We start from the raw sequence: 18,923 nt of genomic DNA on the forward strand, positions 1-18,923 counted from the left end.
ATGCAGCAATGTGGATAATATCTCCTGGAACGTGGAACAGCAACAAAAGCCAGAAGCAGGAGTTCATATCCTATGATTCTGCTTATTTGAAGTTCAGGAGTAGACCAAACTCCTCCACGGTGACGAAAGACAGAATCGTGCTTTGGAGGTACTGATGGGAGGTGGGGGGCAGGAAGGATCCTGCTGCTGTGCTGGAAATGTTCCATATTGATTTGGGTGACGTTTGCCCTGCTGTACACATGCATAAAATCTCCTCAAGCTGTAAACCTAAGATTTGTGCTTTTCATGGTATAGATGTTATTCCTCAGAAAATTCACCTAAATAAATAAATAAATAAATGTGGACGAAATGAGAGTTTTATGTAAATGTAAGTGCTGAGCAGAAATTAAGTGATGTGTTGCGTAGATGGGAGGCTGACTGATCAGAGCTGAGACCTGAATGGTGATAAGGAGATAGCCACATAATGAGCTGAGGGACTCCTTTCTGGGAGATGGGACAGCAAGTGCAAAGGCCCTGCGACAGGGCCCTGTCTGGTGTGTTGGAGTAACCTAGTCAAGACCAGTGGACTGGAACACTGTGAGCAGGGCCAAGGCAAGCCTTTAAGGTGGCTTTTCTAAGAACAGGGGGAAAGCATGAAGGGTGTGAGGTAAGGGATGCTGGCAGCACTTTCTGAGAGATTAGACAAGAGTAAGGGAGAGAGAAACTTTTGATGACTTTTAATTATGTGGCCAGGACATCTGGAAGGTCGGCAGCTGGGGTTCCACTGACTGAGCAGGACTGCGGAGGCACTGGAGTCAAGGTCAGTTTGGACACATTAAAGTGGACATACTTTTTAGATACTTATGGAGCTGCTGGGGAGGCTGTGGGCGGTGGGGTGAAGTTCTGCCCCAGACAGGGCTGGACATAGAAGCCCGGAGCACAAAGGTGGTGGTTTGAGTCTCAGGCACCCGGGAGAACAGACAGCAAGAAGAAACAGGGCATCTAAAGACATGAGCTTTTCTGGAAAGAGACTAGAGCTGCCGAGGGTTTGGATTGAAACTGCTTTAGAAGTGCTTCTGTTGTTAAGAAGGTCTTGTCGAGTGCTGTCTTCCCACCAGGCATCGGGAGCCCAAAAGTGAGCAGACTGTGCAGTGCTGACCGCCTAGGCTTCAGTCTCTCAAGCCAAAGCCATAGGCACTAAACTGCAGATCCCTGGACACCGCCCCCCCACCCCATGACCCTCGGGAATAGAGTGCTGGAGGTATCTGTCTTTGCCAAGCTCCCTGGGTGAGTGTTTTTGCACACTGAAGTTTGAGGATCTTACTTCCAGTGGCTGAGGAGTATGTGTGTGTGGGTGTGAGAAAGAAATAGAGAGAGAGGGAGAGAGGGAGGACTGGTGGGAGGAAAAGAGGGAAAGAGAGCAATTTCCTCTTTCTTTCCCTCTCGGAGGGTGGGGCTACTTTGGAGTTCGGGAAAGCAGTCCGTTCTGTGAGCTCTGCTGTGTGTGTGTGTGCTTATGTGTGGGGGGCGGGCACGGTGTCCCAGGAGGACAGAGTTTGCATTGATGAAAACCCTTCCCAGCCCTTTGATACCTCTTTCCCGCCGCTGTGAAGTTAAGGAGCTCAGTCCTCGGTGTGCCCCGCTCTCCGGCCGCGCTCCCTCGCAGGCCAGGATGGCATTCTGTCTGGTCCTGCGCATGGCGCTGCTGCTGCTCTCCGGGGTCCTGGCCCCAGCAGTGCTCACAGGTAAGGGTGCTCCCTTGACTCTGCTGCCACCAGCCGCCCAGGGCCAAGAAGCACCACGGGCCAGATTCTCCGTTGCCCACTGGGCAGAAGCCCTTCCCGAGAGACAGGCCGCCTTTTGGGGTGATTCTGCAGAAGGCTTCTGTGAGATCGGCTGCCAGGAGCTGAGTCAATGTCCTGGGAATTGCTAGCCATGGACACGATGGCCCCTGAAGCAGGGGGTGATTTAGGGAACAAGGCCAGGGACTTCAGCAGACTGGGGGACATGGGGATTACCCCAGCATGCTAAAATCTGAAGGCTTCCAGATCTGGGAGAAAGGACAGGGCACCAGGCACAGGACAAGCAGCTGAGGGACTAGAGACCCTGGCTCCTAGGCAGAAAACCCCAGAACCCTGCTGGTTCACTTTTCAACCCTGCAAACCGCTCTTCTGATGGCTTTCTGAAACATCCTTCCAGAGTGAGGACTATTCCCAGCTCGGGGAAATTTTCAGAAAGAATACAGAGCCTGAGACTCCTTAGCAAAACCGTGCTGAGGACACTGGACTTTGGCTCAGTACTGAGATCGAAATGGCAGGGTCTGGGGTGCGGCGAGAAGGAAGGTCCCAGTAGACTCAGGGTGCTGGCTTCCCGGACCTCAGCCCCAATCCTGGGCATGGCTCTAGGGCCCTCTGCTGGGAGGGGCTGGCCCCGGCCAGCTTCAAGGCCTGAGAGAGAAAAAGCACAGACAGGTCCTGGATGGTCTTTCTTCGGAAGAAACCAGTCTCTGTTGACTGTGAGGTGGGCCAAAGGAAAAATACTTCAGGCCGCTGTGTGTATGTGTGTGTATGTGTGCGGTGGGGGGGGGGGGGTGTCCTGGGGCTGGAGAAAGGAGAGGGTGGGGAGAGCCCTGGAGACCTCTGCGGCATGGGCTTTGGGGGAATGTCTGTGCATCTACAGGGGTGGCACCTGGCTGCTGGCCACCTAAGTAAGCATGGCCCTGGGGAGAACTGCTGGGGGTGAGAGGCCTGAGGAGACAGCCACACACTCAGACACACACACCAGGAAGAAATGACGGTGAGTCCCCTGTGGGCACGCACGCCTCTAGATGCTCTAGGAAGAAGCCCGGCTTGGCTTCCGGCTCTGTCTACCAACCGTCCTGGGCCTTTCGGTACCCCGCCTCATCTGAAGCATGGGCGTAACCGCAGGCAGCAGCTCTGCTCCCGTGCGGGGGACGGTAGGCCTGCCCAGTTCAGACACTCGAGCTTTCAGGATGGGCCAAGCACCCTGTAGCACTCAGGAAGTGTTGGGGAATGTGAATCAATGTCCCCAGCATCCCCCTCTGGGTGCAGGGTGGCCTTGGGGCAGAACCACCTCTTCGAATAGGCTGGGAAAATGCCAGCCTCCCTTTATGTGGGAGATGTGCCGGCTGGGCAAGACAGGGGCCCGGTGTGACACCCCGGGAACTGGGAAAGTGACCTGAGTATCGGGTGGCATCTTCCATGGACTAGATCTTAGGACTGCGGTCCTTGCAGATCCCCCACACCCTACCCCACACCCCACTCCACTCCTGCCTGGTGGCCAAACTGGGTAGAGGCGAAGGTGTTGGCGCCGGCCTGCCCAGGTTCTGGGGCCACCAGGGGAGCTCCCGTCCAGTTTCTTGTTCCCTGAGTAGCCCAGCTCTTCCAGCCCAGGATGCTGGCCGGAGGCCCTGGATCAGACTGTGCATACACAGCCCGGGTGGGTGGGCTTTGTCCGCTGCCACAGGAATGTTTGGGGACGTGTTTGGCATCTCTAGGACCTCACCTGGCCTCACCTCCCTCCACGTGTCCTACCAGGAACAGGCGGGCCCACTCCACCCCGCAGTCTTTGGGGTTTGGGCTGGCTGTCGTTCTTCCTGCCAGTCTGGGAGGGAGGATGTTTGGGGGGCTCTCAGCCACCCCACTCTGGGCTGGAAGGTCCGAGCAGGTGTGTATAAGGCCTAGCAGGCCCCTGCCTTTGCTCGGTGGGCAGGGGTCCTGTACAGGCAGGCAGGGAAGGAGTGGCCCCATGGCTGAAATCCAGACCCAGCCTCATGCCCTCCCTGGTGGCTGCCCATACAGCTACTGGAGTGGGGGGAGCAGGCCAGGCTGAGCAGGCAGGAGGCCAGGGAAGGGATGAAAAGGCCCTTCATGGCGGGCACAAAGGCTGTCTGTGAGCACGGGTGCCTGGCCTCGAGGCCCTGCGGTCAGAGCGAGTGTTAAACAAACCTATTTACTGAAAGGCAGGGCGGCTGGAGGCGGTGAGGCTGGGGGAGAGCCCACCATGCCCGGGCCTGTGGCAGCGTCACGAGCCCCCTACTTCTCCAGGTTCCCTTGGTCATAATCGCAGGATGTTGCTGACTCTGGTCCTTGGCGTTTAGGTCTATCACAGGCCCCCCTCAGTCCTACCTGCCTCTCTGTCCTCCCCTAACATCCCCCTCGGGGCTCCCAGCTCAGCTTCCATGGCCGTGGGCTCCGTCCTCCCTGACTTTGCTTGTGCCGGTCCCTCTGCCTGGCTTTCTCTTCCTCATCTTCACGCCTCTTTGGATGGGCCCTCCTGCTGGCAAGCCCCCTGACAACAGCTTCCGCTTAGGGGTCCCCAAGATGGGTTTGGGGGGAAGGCAGATTATTGCCTTTAAACTTTGTTCTCCCCTTTTATTGCAGCAAAGTGAGAAAATACAGAGACATGTAGATGAGGATGGGCCTCTTCCTGGCCCCTGTGCCTCCTTGCCTGGAAGGGCGGCGGCTGCCCCCAGTCTGCAGTTCTGGGCTGCAGAAGCTGCAGGGAGCTGGCAGGCCTTTGGGGCCCCGGCTTCTTGGGTGCCGATGAGCCTCTGGGGTCTCCCATGATGGCCGGTGACAGCAAATGCAGAGCACACAGACCCGGCTGGCCCGAGTCCGGCCACGGAGGCCCTGGGGCCAAGGCAGCAGCGCAGGACGGCAGGATGGCATGGTTAGCTACTTGTGTGAGCTCAGAGAGACATGGTCCAACGCCCATTTCACAGGGTGGGAAGTGCAGTCGGGGAGGGGGGAGTGAAGTCAGTCTGCTGGGGTCCCAGGGTGGGTGACAGCACCACAGAGCCAGGCTGGGGACCCAGCCTTTTTGATCTGGAGGCCTGTGGTTTCAGCCCCTCAAGCTTTAGGGCCTGGGTGAGTGTTGCAGGGGTAGGAGCAGGGATGAGGCGGCCTGAGCCAGTGTGTCTGGCAGGGAAGATCCAGACTTCTGTGGGGAGCAGCCAAATTAGGCTGGCTCTTTGGAGGGGTGGAAGGGGAGAAGACCTGGGTGCGCCCCCAACTGCCCTGCTCAGAGGGAGGCCCCCTCTCCCCCAGAGCTGGTTCCTGGGCTCGGGCAAAGGGCAGAGGTAGAGGCTTACCTGGGCGCTGCTAGCTCCAGGCCGCTGCTTCCCCCATGGCTGCCCAGGTCGCTGGGCCTGGTACTCCGCAGCCCTGCCGTGGGGGCCAATGGTGTGTCCACTTAACTGGGAAGACAGGCAATCTGTCAGACCTCAGGGCCTAGCCATGGACATACTCGGACTCTTTCTTTGGCCCAGCCCCTGGGAGCCTGAGGTGAGTATGCCCGGAGCCTGGCACCTTCCATAGCGGCTACGAGGCTTGCAGACCCCTGCCCTCCCAGGCAGTGACGACGGAGGTCTGGCAGGGTTATTGCCCCCCTCCTCACAGGGTGGTCTTTGCGGTTGGTGGGGTGCCAGGGAGGACCCAGACACCGGCATTTGGGTTCGGCCTCAGGCCCTGCGAGCAGGAAGCTTCCCCCACATCTTGTGTCAGGGGCCTTTTGCCCCTGGGAGAACTCCTTGGCAGGGCTGTTTTCTGAAAAGGGATGCCGGCTTGGGGAACCCTTGAGGACTAGGACAGCGGTTCCTGCCCGCAAGCTGAGCCTCAGAACTGATCCAGCCCAGGCCTGGGAGAGGCTGCAGCGGCAGGGCCTGGGGAGTCCTGTACAGCTGGATTGGGAAGAGATTTTGAGTTTACCTCCAAGTGGCAAGAACAATCCAGGGAACTCCAGCAGACTTAGAATCACCTTCGCCACATTTGCTCTTCTTCTTGTCTCTGCCTACCCACTTGAGCTATCTGAATGCTGACCACTGAAGAGTAAACTGCAGACATCATGCCTTTTGTCCTCTCAATGCTTCTAAGAACAAGGATCTTTACATCACCAGTCAGTTATCTCAATGAGGACATGGACGTTGATATGGTACTGTTATCCAAGCTGCAAATTCCTACTTCCCCACTAAAGCCCGTAGCGCCCCCCCCTCCCCAGCCAGGAGTACATGCTGCATTCAACCTCCTGGGTCTCTAATCTGGAACAGTCCCTCAGCCTTCCTTTGTCTTTCTTGACCTGGATGTTTTTGAAAGCAGTTATTTTAAGACTGACCCTGAATTTGGGTTTCGCTGATGTTTCCTCGTGATTTGCCCCAGGTGGGCACTGTTAGCAGGAGAGACCCAAAAGTCCCTTTGTGTCCTCCCAGCACAGGCCCTCTCTGGAAGCTGGTGAGTTTGCAAGCAGCTTGGTTCGGGCTTCTCTGTGCCAGAGGGAGCTCTCGGCGGGTGAAGCCTGCGGAGGGAAAGGTGCCCCACGGACCTGCAGGCAGGCTGGCTGGGGCTTCAGGAATGACACAACTTCCCTGGTGGTTTCTGGGGGACTGACTGTATCCTGCTACTTCATCATCTGGGGGCTTCCGAGTCCCAGCAGCGCTCCTCCTAGGGCCCCCTCTAAGCCTTGGTTTTCTCAAAGAGAGTTCCTAGCAGCTAGAGTCAACGATATGGTTTTGTGATGCCTGCGGAGCCCTTTCTAGGGACTCTGTGGGGGCTGCTCATCCTCGGATCACAATTCAGATTAGGCACTGGGGAGCTCTGACCCTGCTAAAGCCAATGGCCAGAACTAGGAGGTGGTGGGAGCCTGGTCGTTCTGGTCTTGAACTTTAACTGGGGGGCTGGGGCCTCCTCTCTGGGAAGGATGGATGGGTCTGGGGTTGGGGTAGTGCTGTGGGGCCCCTCGGACCAGGATCTTTGGTAGGGAGGGGAGTGAAACTGGCATGGGCCGATACGGTGGAGGTGGGGATGTGGGGCTGGGGTTTTCACACAAGCCTCTCAGTGTCAGCCTGTCCCATTCCCTGAGGCCCCTGGGTACTCCAAACCTTGCCAACTCCCAACCCATGAGCAGAGAGAGGCCTCTGCACAAAAGCTGCACCGGGACTGATGGGCTGATTGAGCCCCAGCCTGTGTGTGTGTGGGGGGCATTGTTCCTTTCTTGGGGCTTCTCTTATACTGACCACACACCTCTGGCCGTCCCTCTGGCCCTGTCCTGTCTGGAGACAACAATATGCTGGCATCGCAGTTTCTTAGGATACAGAGTCTCCTTGGGGTTTAAGCTTCCAAACATGGGGTGTGTGTGGGCACCAGACCCCATGTCCTGTGGGCTGTGTGGCTCTGCCCAGGTCAGGGCAAAGGAGGGGAAGCAAAGGAGGGGTTTGCCTCTCCTCTCCACCTCCTGCAGCAGCAGACCCCTCATGGGGCTCTGGGTAGGCAGGGACCTGGTTCAAGGGAGAGTTGCCTCACCTTCCTGGCTTCTTCTCCAGCATGAAGGCTGCCCTGCCCTGCCAGGGCCTCTCTCAAGGGTCAGTCATCTCACCCAGGCCTACAGAGCCCAGCAGTTCAGATAGGGTCCGGGGGCTGTGCTGGGAGGGCTGAGTGACCTGCTCAGGCCTTCGGGAAGCTGGGCTGCCAGCTCGGGGCGGGTGCTCACCGCTGTTTACTAGGAGAACCTGTTGGGCCCCTCCCCCTCTCCCTTACTCCCCCCAAACCCCCATCAGTCTGTCTTCACTGGGCTCAGAAGAAGCCTGGCCCCAGCAGAGGTTCTGGAGACCCGGAGAAACGGAATGGTTGGTGCAGCGCTGACCCCAGAGTCCCACGCACAGCGCCACCTCCGCAGTCTGTTCCCCGCGGGGACCTCTTCCCTGTTGGCCCTGCCGCCCCCTCCCCAGCGCCTGTCCTTGGCCTTGCAGCCGAGGGTCCGCAGGAGCCCGCGCCCACCCTGTGGAACGAGCCCGCCGAGCTGCCGTCGGGAGAGGGCCCCGTGGAGAGCACCAGCCCCGCCCGGGAGCCCGCGGCCACCAGGCCCCCGGCCCCCACCGCCGCGCCGGGCCCCGAGGACAGCACGGCGCGGGAGCCACTGGACCCGGGCAGCGGTAGGCGCGGGCTGGGCGTGGGGGGGGCGGGGGCGCGGGGCGGGCGCGGGCGGCGGGGGCTGACCGGCCCTCCGTCCTCCGCAGGCTCGCTGGGGCCCGGCGCCATCGCCGCCATCGTCATCGCCGCCCTGCTGGCCACCTGCGTGGTGCTGGCGCTCGTCGTCGTTGCGCTGAGAAAGTTTTCCGCCTCCTGAAGCGAATAAAGGGGCCGCGCCCCCGCCGCACGGCGCGACTCGGCTGCAACCCCGGTGGCGCCCCCGTGTCTCGAGTGTGTCCGCGCGTGCGTGTAGGGGCGAGCGGGGCGGGCGACAACCCGCAACACGTGCGCGGTGCGGGGACCCCGCTCGGCTGCCCGCGCCCCTGGCTCCCGCCGCCCCGGCCTCGCTCCTGTCCCCGAAGTGCCCAGGGCCCGCCGCCTGCGCTCAGGCGCAGACTGACGCGGGGCCCGGAGCTCTGGACAGGCGGGCTGGGTGGGGATCCCAAGCAGAGCCTGCGTTGTTCGGAGGGTGGGGGCGTCTTCTGACCTGGTCATCAGGCCATCTGCGGCTCTGAGCGCCAGACCTCTCCCTCCGGCGCCCCTGGGAACCCCTCCACCCCTGGGACCCCAGGAGCAACCGACCACAGTCCCAGGCAGCCTCCCTCCAACTCCCTGTTTGGCCCTGGCTCTCCTTTCTTGGTCACATCCTTGGTTTTGCACACTTCCCGGGAAGCCTGGCTTTTGTGATTGAGAGAAGGGATTTAAAATAGTGGCTGAGCTGCCCAGCGCTTGGCAGGAAAGAAGCCTGAACTGGAAGAAAAGAAGACGGGAGGCTTGAAGGAGGGACCATCTGCACACTCCGTGATGGTTTGATCCTTGGGCGGAGGTGTAGGTGTTGGTGGAGGGAAGCTGTTCCTCCTCTACTTTCACTGTTTCTAGCAACGCTTTTGGCCTCCTTTGCTTCCCTGAGCTCCTGACCACTCCTGCTCCAGCTAAGACCAGTTTTCCCCTCCTGGATACTCCAGATGAGCACTCGCCCAAAACACATGGGCGAAGTTTCCATTTGTGAAAGACTGTTCTAAAACTGAGCAGTTCTCATGAAGCTGTTTAAATTACTTCATTCCACATAACCTCTGGTAACAAAAGCCCTAATTAAGGCAGATGATCCAAATCAGCATGCTCTTTACTAGCCTCAAAAACATAAGCTAGACAAGGGCCAAGACCAAAGGTCAACCCCTCCCCTTTGTCCTAGGTTTTCCCTCCCTGCATCCAAGAGCAGCATAGGGCTCAAAACTGGCTCCTCTCCCCCTGCCCCCACTGCTGGGGGGCTTAAGTGTGGGTAATCCCCCTGGGCGCATAGTCCAGAGGCCCCAAGAACATCAGCCCCTCACTGTTAAACCAGAGTGTTGCACATGTATGCATGTTCCAGAAATCCACCCAATTCTCACAGGCTCTCAGTCTCAAGAATGCCAGGAGCCATGTTGTGGCCTATGGGAAGATGCTACAAAGTCCCACTTGACCCAAATCCTGGGCTTTTTTTTTTTTCTTTTAAAGATTTTATTTATTTATTTGACAGAGAGAGATCACAAGTAGGCAGAGAGGCAGGCAGAGAGAGAGGAGGAACAGTCTCCCTGCGGAGCAGAGAGCCCGATGCGGGGCTCGATCCCAGGACCCTGAGATCATGACCTGAGCCGAAGGCAGCGGCTTAATCCACTGAGCCACCCAGGCGCCCCCCAAATCCTGGGCTTCTAAGGGAAGGCCTGTTTTGGCATGGAGGAAGGAGTGTCCTGGCAGAAAGAGTGTGGTCCTGGGCATGTAGGGCTGGGCAGGGTCAGATTCCAGGACCTCCACACTCTAGGACAGAATCAAGGATGGCGGTGGAGCACCTGTGAGGGTTACCTGGGCTGGGCGAGGAGCCGCGACCTTTGGGTAACTTGCTGGCACCAAAGTGGGAGGAAGTGCCCAAGGTGGGAAGTGACTGATCAGGTAGGAAGCCCCAGCCCCGTGCCTGGTGTTAGATCCCCTTTGGGATCACCAGCCACTGGTACCTCAGCTGCCCTGTACTCTTCCAAACCTGCATTCTCACTTCCACTGCAGCAGAAGGGCACCCCCGACTCCCTCAAATAGCATCTTCGGTTTCTGAAATCCTTCCACAAGTCGAGGCCCAAATCTTCCAACCTGAGGTCCTGACCCTGGTTGCTTCTTCCTGTCCTGGAAGCCACCTCAACCTCCTCCTTCAGGACATGCTACTCCATTGGCCTTAAAAGTTCTTCTTCTTTCCCTCCCCAGAACCGAACACCTCATTCCTGTGTGCAGCAGAGCAATAAAGAACAGCGCGTCACCTCCATTATTTTATACATGATGCTTCTTTTAATGCAGCCAGAAATGATATTTGCTTTTCTCGGAACCAAAATCGATACAGGATGCAGTGACCAATTCATTTCTTACAACACCTGGGCTCCTGAAGGGGCCGGAAGACACAAGTTACATCAGCTTGTCAGGGAGCCAGAGGTTGCATGGGCCCTCGGCCAAGCTCTGGTAGGCCTGCCATGAAGTGGGGCCTGGCCGTGCAGCCAGAGGCTGGCAGAGGCTTGGGGAGGGGAGGACAGAGGCATTTGGTCTCTCAATCCTTTGGATCGGAGACCACAGGCTGCTCATCAAGCTCAGGCAAGGGTGGTCCGTCTGCTCCCCTGGTGGCTTCTAATGGCTTCCAGGGTTGAGAAGGACATATGCAGGGGGTCATGACAATCCTTCCAGTCTGCCCTTAGCCAGGGACCCCCCGGTGTTGGGGGCCTCTCCCAGTGCCTGGGGAGCCCCTGGAGCTTGCCGGTCCACATCCACCCCCTCCAGGAGACAAGAGGGAGAGGTAGCAGAATACTGTTTAAAATACGCTTTCTTGTTTATAAATGCAGCAGAGGAAAGACGTGGCACCCTTTCTCCAGTTTGCAAGCGAGGGGGGCCGAGACAGGTGAGCACTCAGCCCGCGGCAGCAAGAGGGGTAAGGGGGCTCCTGCATGAGGCACCTGCCTGCCCCTGGAGCCCCTCCACCATCTGTTGGGCTTTGCCTGCCCGGCGCTGCTCCGGCCTGCCTGCGTCCTCCCGCCAGGCTAGAGACCCAGCCGGGGTCATTGCCGGTTTCGGCTGCCCAGCTTCCTGCGATCCTTATTCTGGCTGCGCTGTGGGTCATCCATCTTGTGGACTCGGAAACATTCCTTGAGGTTCTGGGACCGGATCTTAGGATTCAAGATCTCCTCAGTCATGGAGCTGGGGAACCAGCCTCTTTCCTGGTCATGCAGACGCTCGCCAAAGATCCACCCTGTGCAGGGACGGGTCGGGGAGGGTCAGGCTGTGGGGGTGAGGGCTAAGTCTCCTTCCCGGCCGGGGCTCCCTTCCTTTTGGGCAGCACCGGCGAGGGAGATGTGGGAGCCCTTTCTGAGAGCACCTGCTCTATGGCTGCCGCTGGAGACCCTCGGATTGGGTTTTCTCCCCAGGACCCTGGAAAGCACCGCCCTGACCCCCTCCGGGGGAAGGCGGTCCTGGGATGCCACGGTGTGTCTCAAACGTACTGACTCTGGATCCCATTCCTGAGCCCTCAGCAACTGTCTGCCGCTCAGCATGAAGTCAGGAGACCCTAAGGCCACCACCATCACCCTTGTCAGGCAGCCTGTCTCTGAGCCTCAGTCCTGTGACGTCTGCTTCTGCACACGGGGCTCAGACTACCCCCCATCCCTCGGACTGGTGCAGAGTCTGGGGCACCAGTGGGGCGGGGAGGGGGTGCATGCGTGGGGGGGCGTGCGGGCACCCGGCCTCACCGTCTTCGGTCTTCTCCAGGATGTTCAGAATGTCGGCCAGCTCCAGCGTCAGTTCGTCCGGCTGCTGGGCCACGTACGGGTGCACGCACTGCACCTGGGGGCAGTCTGAAGGCGGGAGGGAGGGAGGCGGCTCGTCCCCGTCACCATGCCTCTCATCCCACTCCGTACCCGGCAGACCCTGGAGCCCACCCCCCACCCAACCGGTTAACAGGGCAGGCGCGCCTAACAGAGCAGTGCAAACTCCCCCAGCAACCGGAGCGGGTCTGTCCGGGCGAGAGGAGGACTTGGCTCCAGAGAAAACACCATGAAAACGGCCAGGGGCTCTCACAGTCTGTGGATAAAGGGAGGAAGAGGCGGGGAGAGGGGCTTATTCTGGACTTTAGAAGGAGCTTCTCAGCCCTGGGATGTGGTGCTGGGAGCAGCTGTGGGAGGGGGCTGGGACTTGGAGAGCAGTCAGGGCTAGAAGTTTCTCTGGGAGGCAGGTGGGGGTCACTAAGTTTTCAGAGAGCTGGCAACTCCAATCACATTGGCGTTTGCCTTCTGGGCCCAGATTCCTCTTGGTTTCCCTGTGGGACCTGTCACCTAAGATCCAATGACTTAACGCATTATCAACCATCCACGTGTCTGTGAAGTCGGTTACACCAATGTCCTCCCTGGGGGTCGGTGCACAGGCCCCTCTGGCCGTGGAAGCCACGCAGCGTCTGGAACGGCGGGCTCGCAGGCACTGGCCCGTCCTGGCAGTGCAGACAGCACCTGCCCGCACCCGCCAGGGCCTCCTCCTCCCTCAGGGCACTTACCCAGCAGCCGGGAAGTGAAGGAAACAAACTTGGTTCTCCGGTTGGGGGCCAGGGAGGTCATCCAGCGCTTCATCTCACTCCTGGGACATGGAGGAGGACATGCCAAAACCACGGAGCAACGCCCCCCGCCACCCGGCACCAGGCCAGGCCCCCCACGAGCCCACAGCAGGATGGCGGGGGGGGTGCCCAGAATCCAGGGGAGAGGCGTGGGGAGCGCTACAGAATCTCCCTGACACGTGTGAAGGTCAGCAGGTGAGGGAGAGTCCCCCCCAGACACCCCAGACCTCCCTGACGCCACAGGCTCTCAGACACGGAATCAACAGGCTGCCGTTGGTCTGGGTGGTAGGAACTGGGCCAAGATGGGGGCTGTGCCCCGTGAGCTCCGTCTGGTGGGGACAAGTGCAGGGCAGCACACGGGGCTCACAGAAGAGTTTCCACCTGACCTTGGCTGTCCCTCCCAGAGCCTTGGGGCTGGAGGGCAGGTGGTCCGACTGGTCGGAGGGGTGAGAAGATAGCCCTGGGACCACCCAGTGACATGGGGTGCTGGTCAGCGAGGCCCCGAGGGTTCTACATTTCATCAGGAAAGAGAGGCCCTTCCAGAACCCGAGACCCAGAGGGGAGACACACACACACACGCCCGACGTACGGCAGCCGGGGGCCACCAAGCACACGCGGAGCCTCAGAGTCTTGCTCCACCTGGAAGGAGACTCGGAGGCCCCTCCGGCGTCCGGGGCAGGGCTGGCGGCGCGGGGCACTCACTGAGAGGTCGCTTTCAGCATGTAGGTGGCCTCGCGGTCATCCGCGTTCTCCAGCAGCCGCAGGATGAACACGTTGGCCAGCGTCTGGCCCTGGTCCTCCAGCTCTTCCACGCGGAGGAGGCCCCGCGGGGCCGAGTCAAACACTTGGTACTTGTCTCTGGGGACCCAGGATGACAGGGTGTGTGTGTTGGTCCCAACGAGGCCCCAAGGTCCCAGGGAACCCTCCATCCCCGGTCCTGCAGGCTCTACTGTTCTGACCACCCCTCACCTCATTCTGGAGGCCCCCCACCTGAACGCCGGTCCCCCTCTCCCCAGACTGCCGCCTCCCACGGCGACCAAGGGGGTAGGACCTGTTGCTGTTGGCCCAAGCTGGAGCTGTCCCTGCCCCACCCACGGCCCCCCGGGGTCAGGGGCCCCGCGGCTCACCCGGGTATCTGCCGGCAGATCACCAGCAGGTCATTGAAGAGGAAGAGGTATATTTCCCGGAAGAGTTTCTTGGTCCGCAGGGTTCGGGATGTCTTGGGGCCCGACATCTGCTGCAGCTCACCCTGCTTCAGCAGCCAGCGGGAGTGGGAGATGATGGGCACCGACTGGGCGGACGGGGGCATGGCATCAGGACGGCTGTGCCCCTCCAGCTGCCCCCAGGCTCCCCCCGCCTCACTGGAGTGCTAACCCGAGGAACAGCACAGGGGTGCTGTACAGGGAGGGTGGGGGATGGAGCAGTCCTGGGCAAATGCAGGAAGGGCAGTGTGTGTGTGTGTGTGTGTGTGTGCATGCGCGCACATGAGGGTGCACGCTCCCGTGTACACAGGCGTGTGTGCTGCTGTGCATTTATCTGCTGTGTATGTGCTTGTGTCTAAGTGTGTCTATGTGCACTTGCGTCTCTATGTGTGTGTCCATGTGGGCACCTGCAGAATCAAAGGGGAGCCCAGTTCACAGGGGAGAAGAGAGAACTGCATGTCAGGGCACAAGCAGGTCAGGTCTGCAGGCCCCCGCGGCACAGCCGGTGGGAGGCTCCCAGGACCCAGTGGTCAGCCCGGCAGGTAGAGACATGGGGGGAGCGCAGAAGGCCGTGTCTCCATCCTCAGCGGATGCTCAGTTCCTACACACAGGAGGAGCTCAGGGACCTCCTGTGGGCACGGTGTGCTCATGTGCCTATGTCACCGGAAACCAGTCCCCAGGGACCCTTTGGGCTCACTGACGCCTGAAGCCCGACACAGAGGCGGGGGAGTTTGGTAACTGCAGTCAGATTTTCAGTGTCGCCCCCACCCCGGCTCCCTAATATAAGAATCCCTGGAATGGTCCCTGTGACATGCTTCATGTCAACTAACTGTTCAAGGTCACACAGCCAAGAAATGAGGACAGGCAGCTCCCAGGCCCTGGCACGGCGTCTCTCAGAAGATAAGCACAGGCCAGTGCGATGGCACGGTCGCCGGGGGCAGGCAGGGGCAGCTGGGGGTGCCAAGGGAGATGTCCACGAAAGGTGCCACCGCACTGAGACGCAAGGGTGGCCTATCACTGAATCCGACTGGGGACAGATGTCCCAGGCCAGCCCAGCTGGGCTGGGGACACATGGCCTGGTGCAGGCTCACCTTGATCTTAAACTCCATCTTCTTCTGAATACTGATCATCTGCTCCGTGCGGCTCATTTTCCTGACACCCTCATTGCACGCTTTCACCACCTGGCATAAGAAGGGGGACACGTGAGGCAGGGGCAGCTGGCTATTTCCGGCCACTGCCCCTGTCCTCTCAGGTGCCGGAACGCACGCAGACACCACCTCCAGCTGAAACCGGCTGGTCCACGCCCCATTATGGCGTTAATTTATGCATAATTTTATATGCACTAAAATGGAGAGCAAAGCCAGCTTGGAATCCACAAGCCCCTTTAGCAAAGATTATAGCTGTATGAGGTTTGCAAGGGCAGCGCCCCACGTCAGCAGCCAGGGGCGGGATAACCGACCATTTTTACCCTCCTTCTACTTACGGGCATTTGTTCAATTTTTTTTTTTTTGTACTGAACATTAGTTACTTTTATAAATTAAAAAAAAACCACCTTTATTTTTATTTTATTTTCTATGGATTTTACTTTTTGAATTTTTTTTTTATTTTTAAAGAGTTCATTTATTTATTCAACAGAGAGAGAGACAGCGAGAGAGGGAACACAGCAGAGGGAGTGGGAGAGGGAGAAGCAGGCCTCCCGCAGAGCAGGGAGCCCAATGTGGGGCTCGATCCCAGGACCCCAGGATCATGACCCGAGCCAAAGGCAGACACCCAACGAATGAGCCACCGTAACCCTGGATTTTATTTTTTAAATAGTCTCTACACCCAAACAGGGGCTCGAACCCACAACCCCAAGATCAAGAATTGCATGCTCTACCGACTGAGCCGGCCAGGCGCCCCTAAAAACCCACCTGTAAGGAAAAGGTAAACTGTGGGAAGCACAAGTATAGTTTACGTTGGGTGAGAAAGAAAGGGATGTGACAACAGAGGAACGTAAGAAACAGAGAGCCTGGACCCCGGCACACGGGCCTCTCGTGGGTGCAGATGGTCACTGGACTCACCCTCCGGGGCCCAGTGGTGGCTGGGATGAACCCCCGCCTGACAGGTGTGTGAGTCCCGGTTGGGGGGGGGGGCAGGCAGAGGGCCCTGAAAGATGCCTCCCCGGCTCCCGGGTCACTCACCCTCCCAGACCAGCCCGCCAGGTGGCTAACTGGTAAGGGACAGGAGGAGGGGCCAGCCAGAGGAGAGGACGCCCGGCAGCCACCCATGCAAGGAGGGATATACGTGCTGAGCACCTCCTCCCAATGCCTCCTCTTATGAGGTCAACTCCCAGGAGGAACCACTTCTCCAAGGGTGAGGAATGCACGTGGTATCTTCCCTCCTGGGCAGGAAAAGCCCAGGGCTTGGCAAGACCCGAGTCCCCCGAGTAGACAGGAGGGGAGTGGCCTGGGGATGGGATGAGGCGTGCGGAGGAAGGGATGGGGCAGGGCTATGTCAGGGCACAAGGAGAGCCAGATCCTTGGAGCGGCACAGGAGGGAAGACACTGGAAGCCAGCAAGGACAGGTGTGGGGCCTGGGAGAGAGACGGCCGGTGGGGGGCAGTAGAGATCACCGCTGCTGCAGCCTGGATGTTCAGCTGGGGCCACACCTGTTTTGGGGACCTCAACGACGTTTCGTTCCCTCCCTCCCTCCCTCCTTCCTTTTTTTTAAAGTTATCTTTATGCCCAATGTGGGGCTTGAACTCATGACCCTGAGCTCAAGTCACTTGCTATCCCCCCACTGAACTAGCCAGGCAACCCTCAAACGACCTTTTTTGATTGCAAAAGCAGAGATTAAAATGAATTTGTGATTTCCAAAGACACAGTGACAGAGGCGGAAGAGGATCACAAGGCGGGGGTCCGGCCAAGGGAAATGTTTCACTGGGGACAAAAGGAGGAGGGAGCCCGGCTCACCATTTCCAGTTCTTTGTGGGCATCCAAGGCCGTGCACTCCCGCTCAGACCTTTCTTCCACTCTCTTCAGAATGTTCTGAGCACAGGAAAATCTGCATTAATTTGATTCCAGGTGGCCTTTCTTCCCTGCCCCACCCCCATGCAGCAGTGGCACAAGGAAGAGCCCAGTGGGGCGCAGGAGACCACGCAGCAGCCCCAGGCCCGAGCATTCTGACCCACGGGGGCCTCTGGCGAGGACCTTGAGTCAGGCTCCTGCCAGGGGTTAACCATGAAGGCCAAGCTGCAGCCCCAGATCCGCATCCCCGCGGACACCACCCCCCCCCCCCCCCCCCCCCCCCGCGGGCTGCTCAACAAGGACACCAAAGTAAAGGCAGTGACCTCCTGCTGGTGGGGTGGGCGGGGTAGTGAGGGGACGGCCATGCTCAGGCCAACCCTGGCCCCACACTGCCCACGATGCTCAGGGCAGGCATGGGGGACTTCCCTGCCCTGCCCCTAGGACCAGTTTGTGGCCGAGGCCCAGTGACCCTGAGACTTCGTTAACTCTGGTCTTACTGAAGAAAAGGCCTTTCTTCCAACTGTTTGATTTTCTTGGCTTAACAAAATGAGGCTCCCGTGGCCTTTGCCTCAGATGCGCTTCTGCGGAAGCTTCCTGAGGGCTCCAGGCCGCCATCGGTCTGCCCGCGCCCCTACGCTCCCTCCACACGTTAAGATAGGTCTTGATCTTACTTCTGTTGGTTTTCATCGTATAAAAATTAAAATTTTTGTATATCCATATATGCTCTTTCCCTATGATTTCTTAAATGTTCCCCCTCTATCTTCTGATTCAGTTTTCCCAAACTAAAAAAAAAAAAAATCTCACCTGTAACCATTTGTTGACCCGTGTCCTGTGACTCGGGTTCGTGTTCCCTGAGTTGTCACATGGCACTCTCTTGGGCCATCCTGGGGGTGGGGGCAGTTGCTTCCTCTGATACCCCCCCCTTGGTCCCAGGCTCCTGGGCCCTGTCCCCTCATGCTCCCCCCAACCCCGGCTGCAACCTCTCCTCCTTATTACTGCCCACCCCGCGATGTCTGACCTCTCAGCTACCCTAACTGTGGCTCACAGGTCACCCTCTCAGCTCATCGCCCTCTGAAGCCACTCCCCCTGCCAGCTGCACCAAACACCCCAGCAGCCCGAGGTAGGCATGGGGCTCCCTTTCAGGGACGGCCCCTCTCCAGGCTTCCCCGGCCCCATCTTCCTCCTATTCCTTCTAGGCTTCCTTCTTCCTCCTATTCATCCTTGAGCACTGTGTCCCAGGGCTGGGTCTTGGGACCCATCTCTCCTTCCTTGATGATGTCTTTCCCTAAAGTCCACCTTGATGCAGAGAGGCCCTGCACTGACTTCTCCCTTTAACTCTGCACTTGGAGATTCCCTGAAATCCTGACGCACCCCCCCGCACCACCCCCACCCCGTCTCCCCCCCTCAAGAAGGGCTGCACAATCACTCCTGTGGGTCCAGCTCTGACTCTTCCTTCCTCTTCCCTGGAGTAGCAAGTGGAAATCAATTCTGATTTCCCTCCAGGATCTCCCCCTCCTCCCCCAACCCTCGCCTCCCCGCCTGTCCTCCAGGCCAGGCTGCCTTTCTCCCATAACTTCCTGACCCCTTCTCATATTTGCATCCCTGCTCTCCTGCCCCTCACTCAGCATAGGCAGTGTTGTGGGCACTCAGTTGGATCAGGCAACTCTCTTGTCCTGTGGAAGCATGAAGCCAGCATCTTGCCTGGTCCCTTAGAGCCTCAACTGGCCTCACAACATCTCTGCCGTTACTCCTGTCAAATCCCCTCAGCTCATCACTGGCCTTCCCTCCTATGAGCCTCACTGCCCCAGGGCCTTTACATAAGCAGTTATCTGTCACTTGAATGGCTCCTCTCTGTCAGCCACGTCTCAGCGTAGATGTCACTTGTCTAAGAGTCTTTCTTGACATTCCCAACTGGCGGTGGCCAGGCAGTGACCCCCCAGTCATGTGCCCTCCGTTTCACTGTCCTCACAGCCATGACCACTTCCTGCTTGTGTGCGCCTGTTGATGACTGCGGCTCACTGGGAAGAGGGGCTGACTCCCCCAGTGCGTGGCACACAGTAGCAGTTTCATTAGGATTTGTGGAGCAAACGGACTTCCTAGAAAGCTAGCAGAGACCTGGAACGACTGAAGGAAACAGTCTGCAGTGGGA

General features: G+C 58.8%; 2 protein-coding genes across 4 annotated transcripts in view; one reads left to right on the forward strand and one right to left on the reverse strand.

Annotated features, from left to right (window-relative positions):
- The first annotated feature begins 1,651 nt into the window (after nt 1-1,651).
- SNORC (secondary ossification center associated regulator of chondrocyte maturation) lies at nt 1,652-8,118 on the forward strand. Its single transcript, XM_046018230.1, has 3 exons — nt 1,652-1,724; nt 7,742-7,924; nt 8,009-8,118. The coding sequence occupies exons 1-3, from the start codon at nt 1,652-1,654 to the stop codon at nt 8,116-8,118; spliced, it is 366 nt and encodes a 121-aa protein (XP_045874186.1).
- A 2,130-nt stretch (nt 8,119-10,248) lies between these two features.
- Nucleotides 10,249-18,923, reverse strand: part of NGEF (neuronal guanine nucleotide exchange factor) — a 101,636-nt gene continuing 92,961 nt past the window's right edge. For 2 of the 3 annotated variants that reach the window (XM_046019449.1, XM_046019451.1), the window contains 7 exons: nt 16,721-16,795; nt 14,861-14,950; nt 13,695-13,858; nt 13,270-13,425; nt 12,511-12,590; nt 11,714-11,818; nt 10,249-11,217 (listed from right to left, as the gene is read on the reverse strand). In XM_046019449.1, coding sequence (XP_045875405.1) covers nt 11,027-11,217; nt 11,714-11,818; nt 12,511-12,590; nt 13,270-13,425; nt 13,695-13,858; nt 14,861-14,950; nt 16,721-16,795 — 861 coding nt within the window. In that variant the 3' untranslated portion in view covers nt 10,249-11,026. Of the gene's footprint in view, nt 11,218-11,713; nt 11,819-11,843; nt 12,045-12,510; nt 12,591-13,269; nt 13,426-13,694; nt 13,859-14,860; nt 14,951-16,720; nt 16,796-18,923 lie in introns of those variants that run through there. The other variant, XM_046019450.1, reaches the window with a different exon arrangement.

The sequence above is a fragment of the Meles meles genome, chromosome 9 (genome assembly GCF_922984935.1).
Source record: "Meles meles chromosome 9, mMelMel3.1 paternal haplotype, whole genome shotgun sequence".
NCBI lineage: Eukaryota > Metazoa > Chordata > Mammalia > Carnivora > Mustelidae > Meles > Meles meles.

What these genes read in the sequence shown, in the direction of transcription:
- SNORC (XM_046018230.1), top strand. Translation starts at nt 1,652, where the DNA reads ATGGCATTCTGTCTGGTCCTGCGCATGGCGCTGCTGCTGCTCTCCGGG. An exon ending in GGCCCCAGCAGTGCTCACAG is followed by an intron (nt 1,725 to 7,741) that starts GTAAGGGTGCTC and finishes TTGGCCTTGCAG; the next exon opens with CCGAGGGTCCGCAGGAGCCC. An exon ending in GCCACTGGACCCGGGCAGCG is followed by an intron (nt 7,925 to 8,008) that starts GTAGGCGCGGGC and finishes CGTCCTCCGCAG; the next exon opens with GCTCGCTGGGGCCCGGCGCC.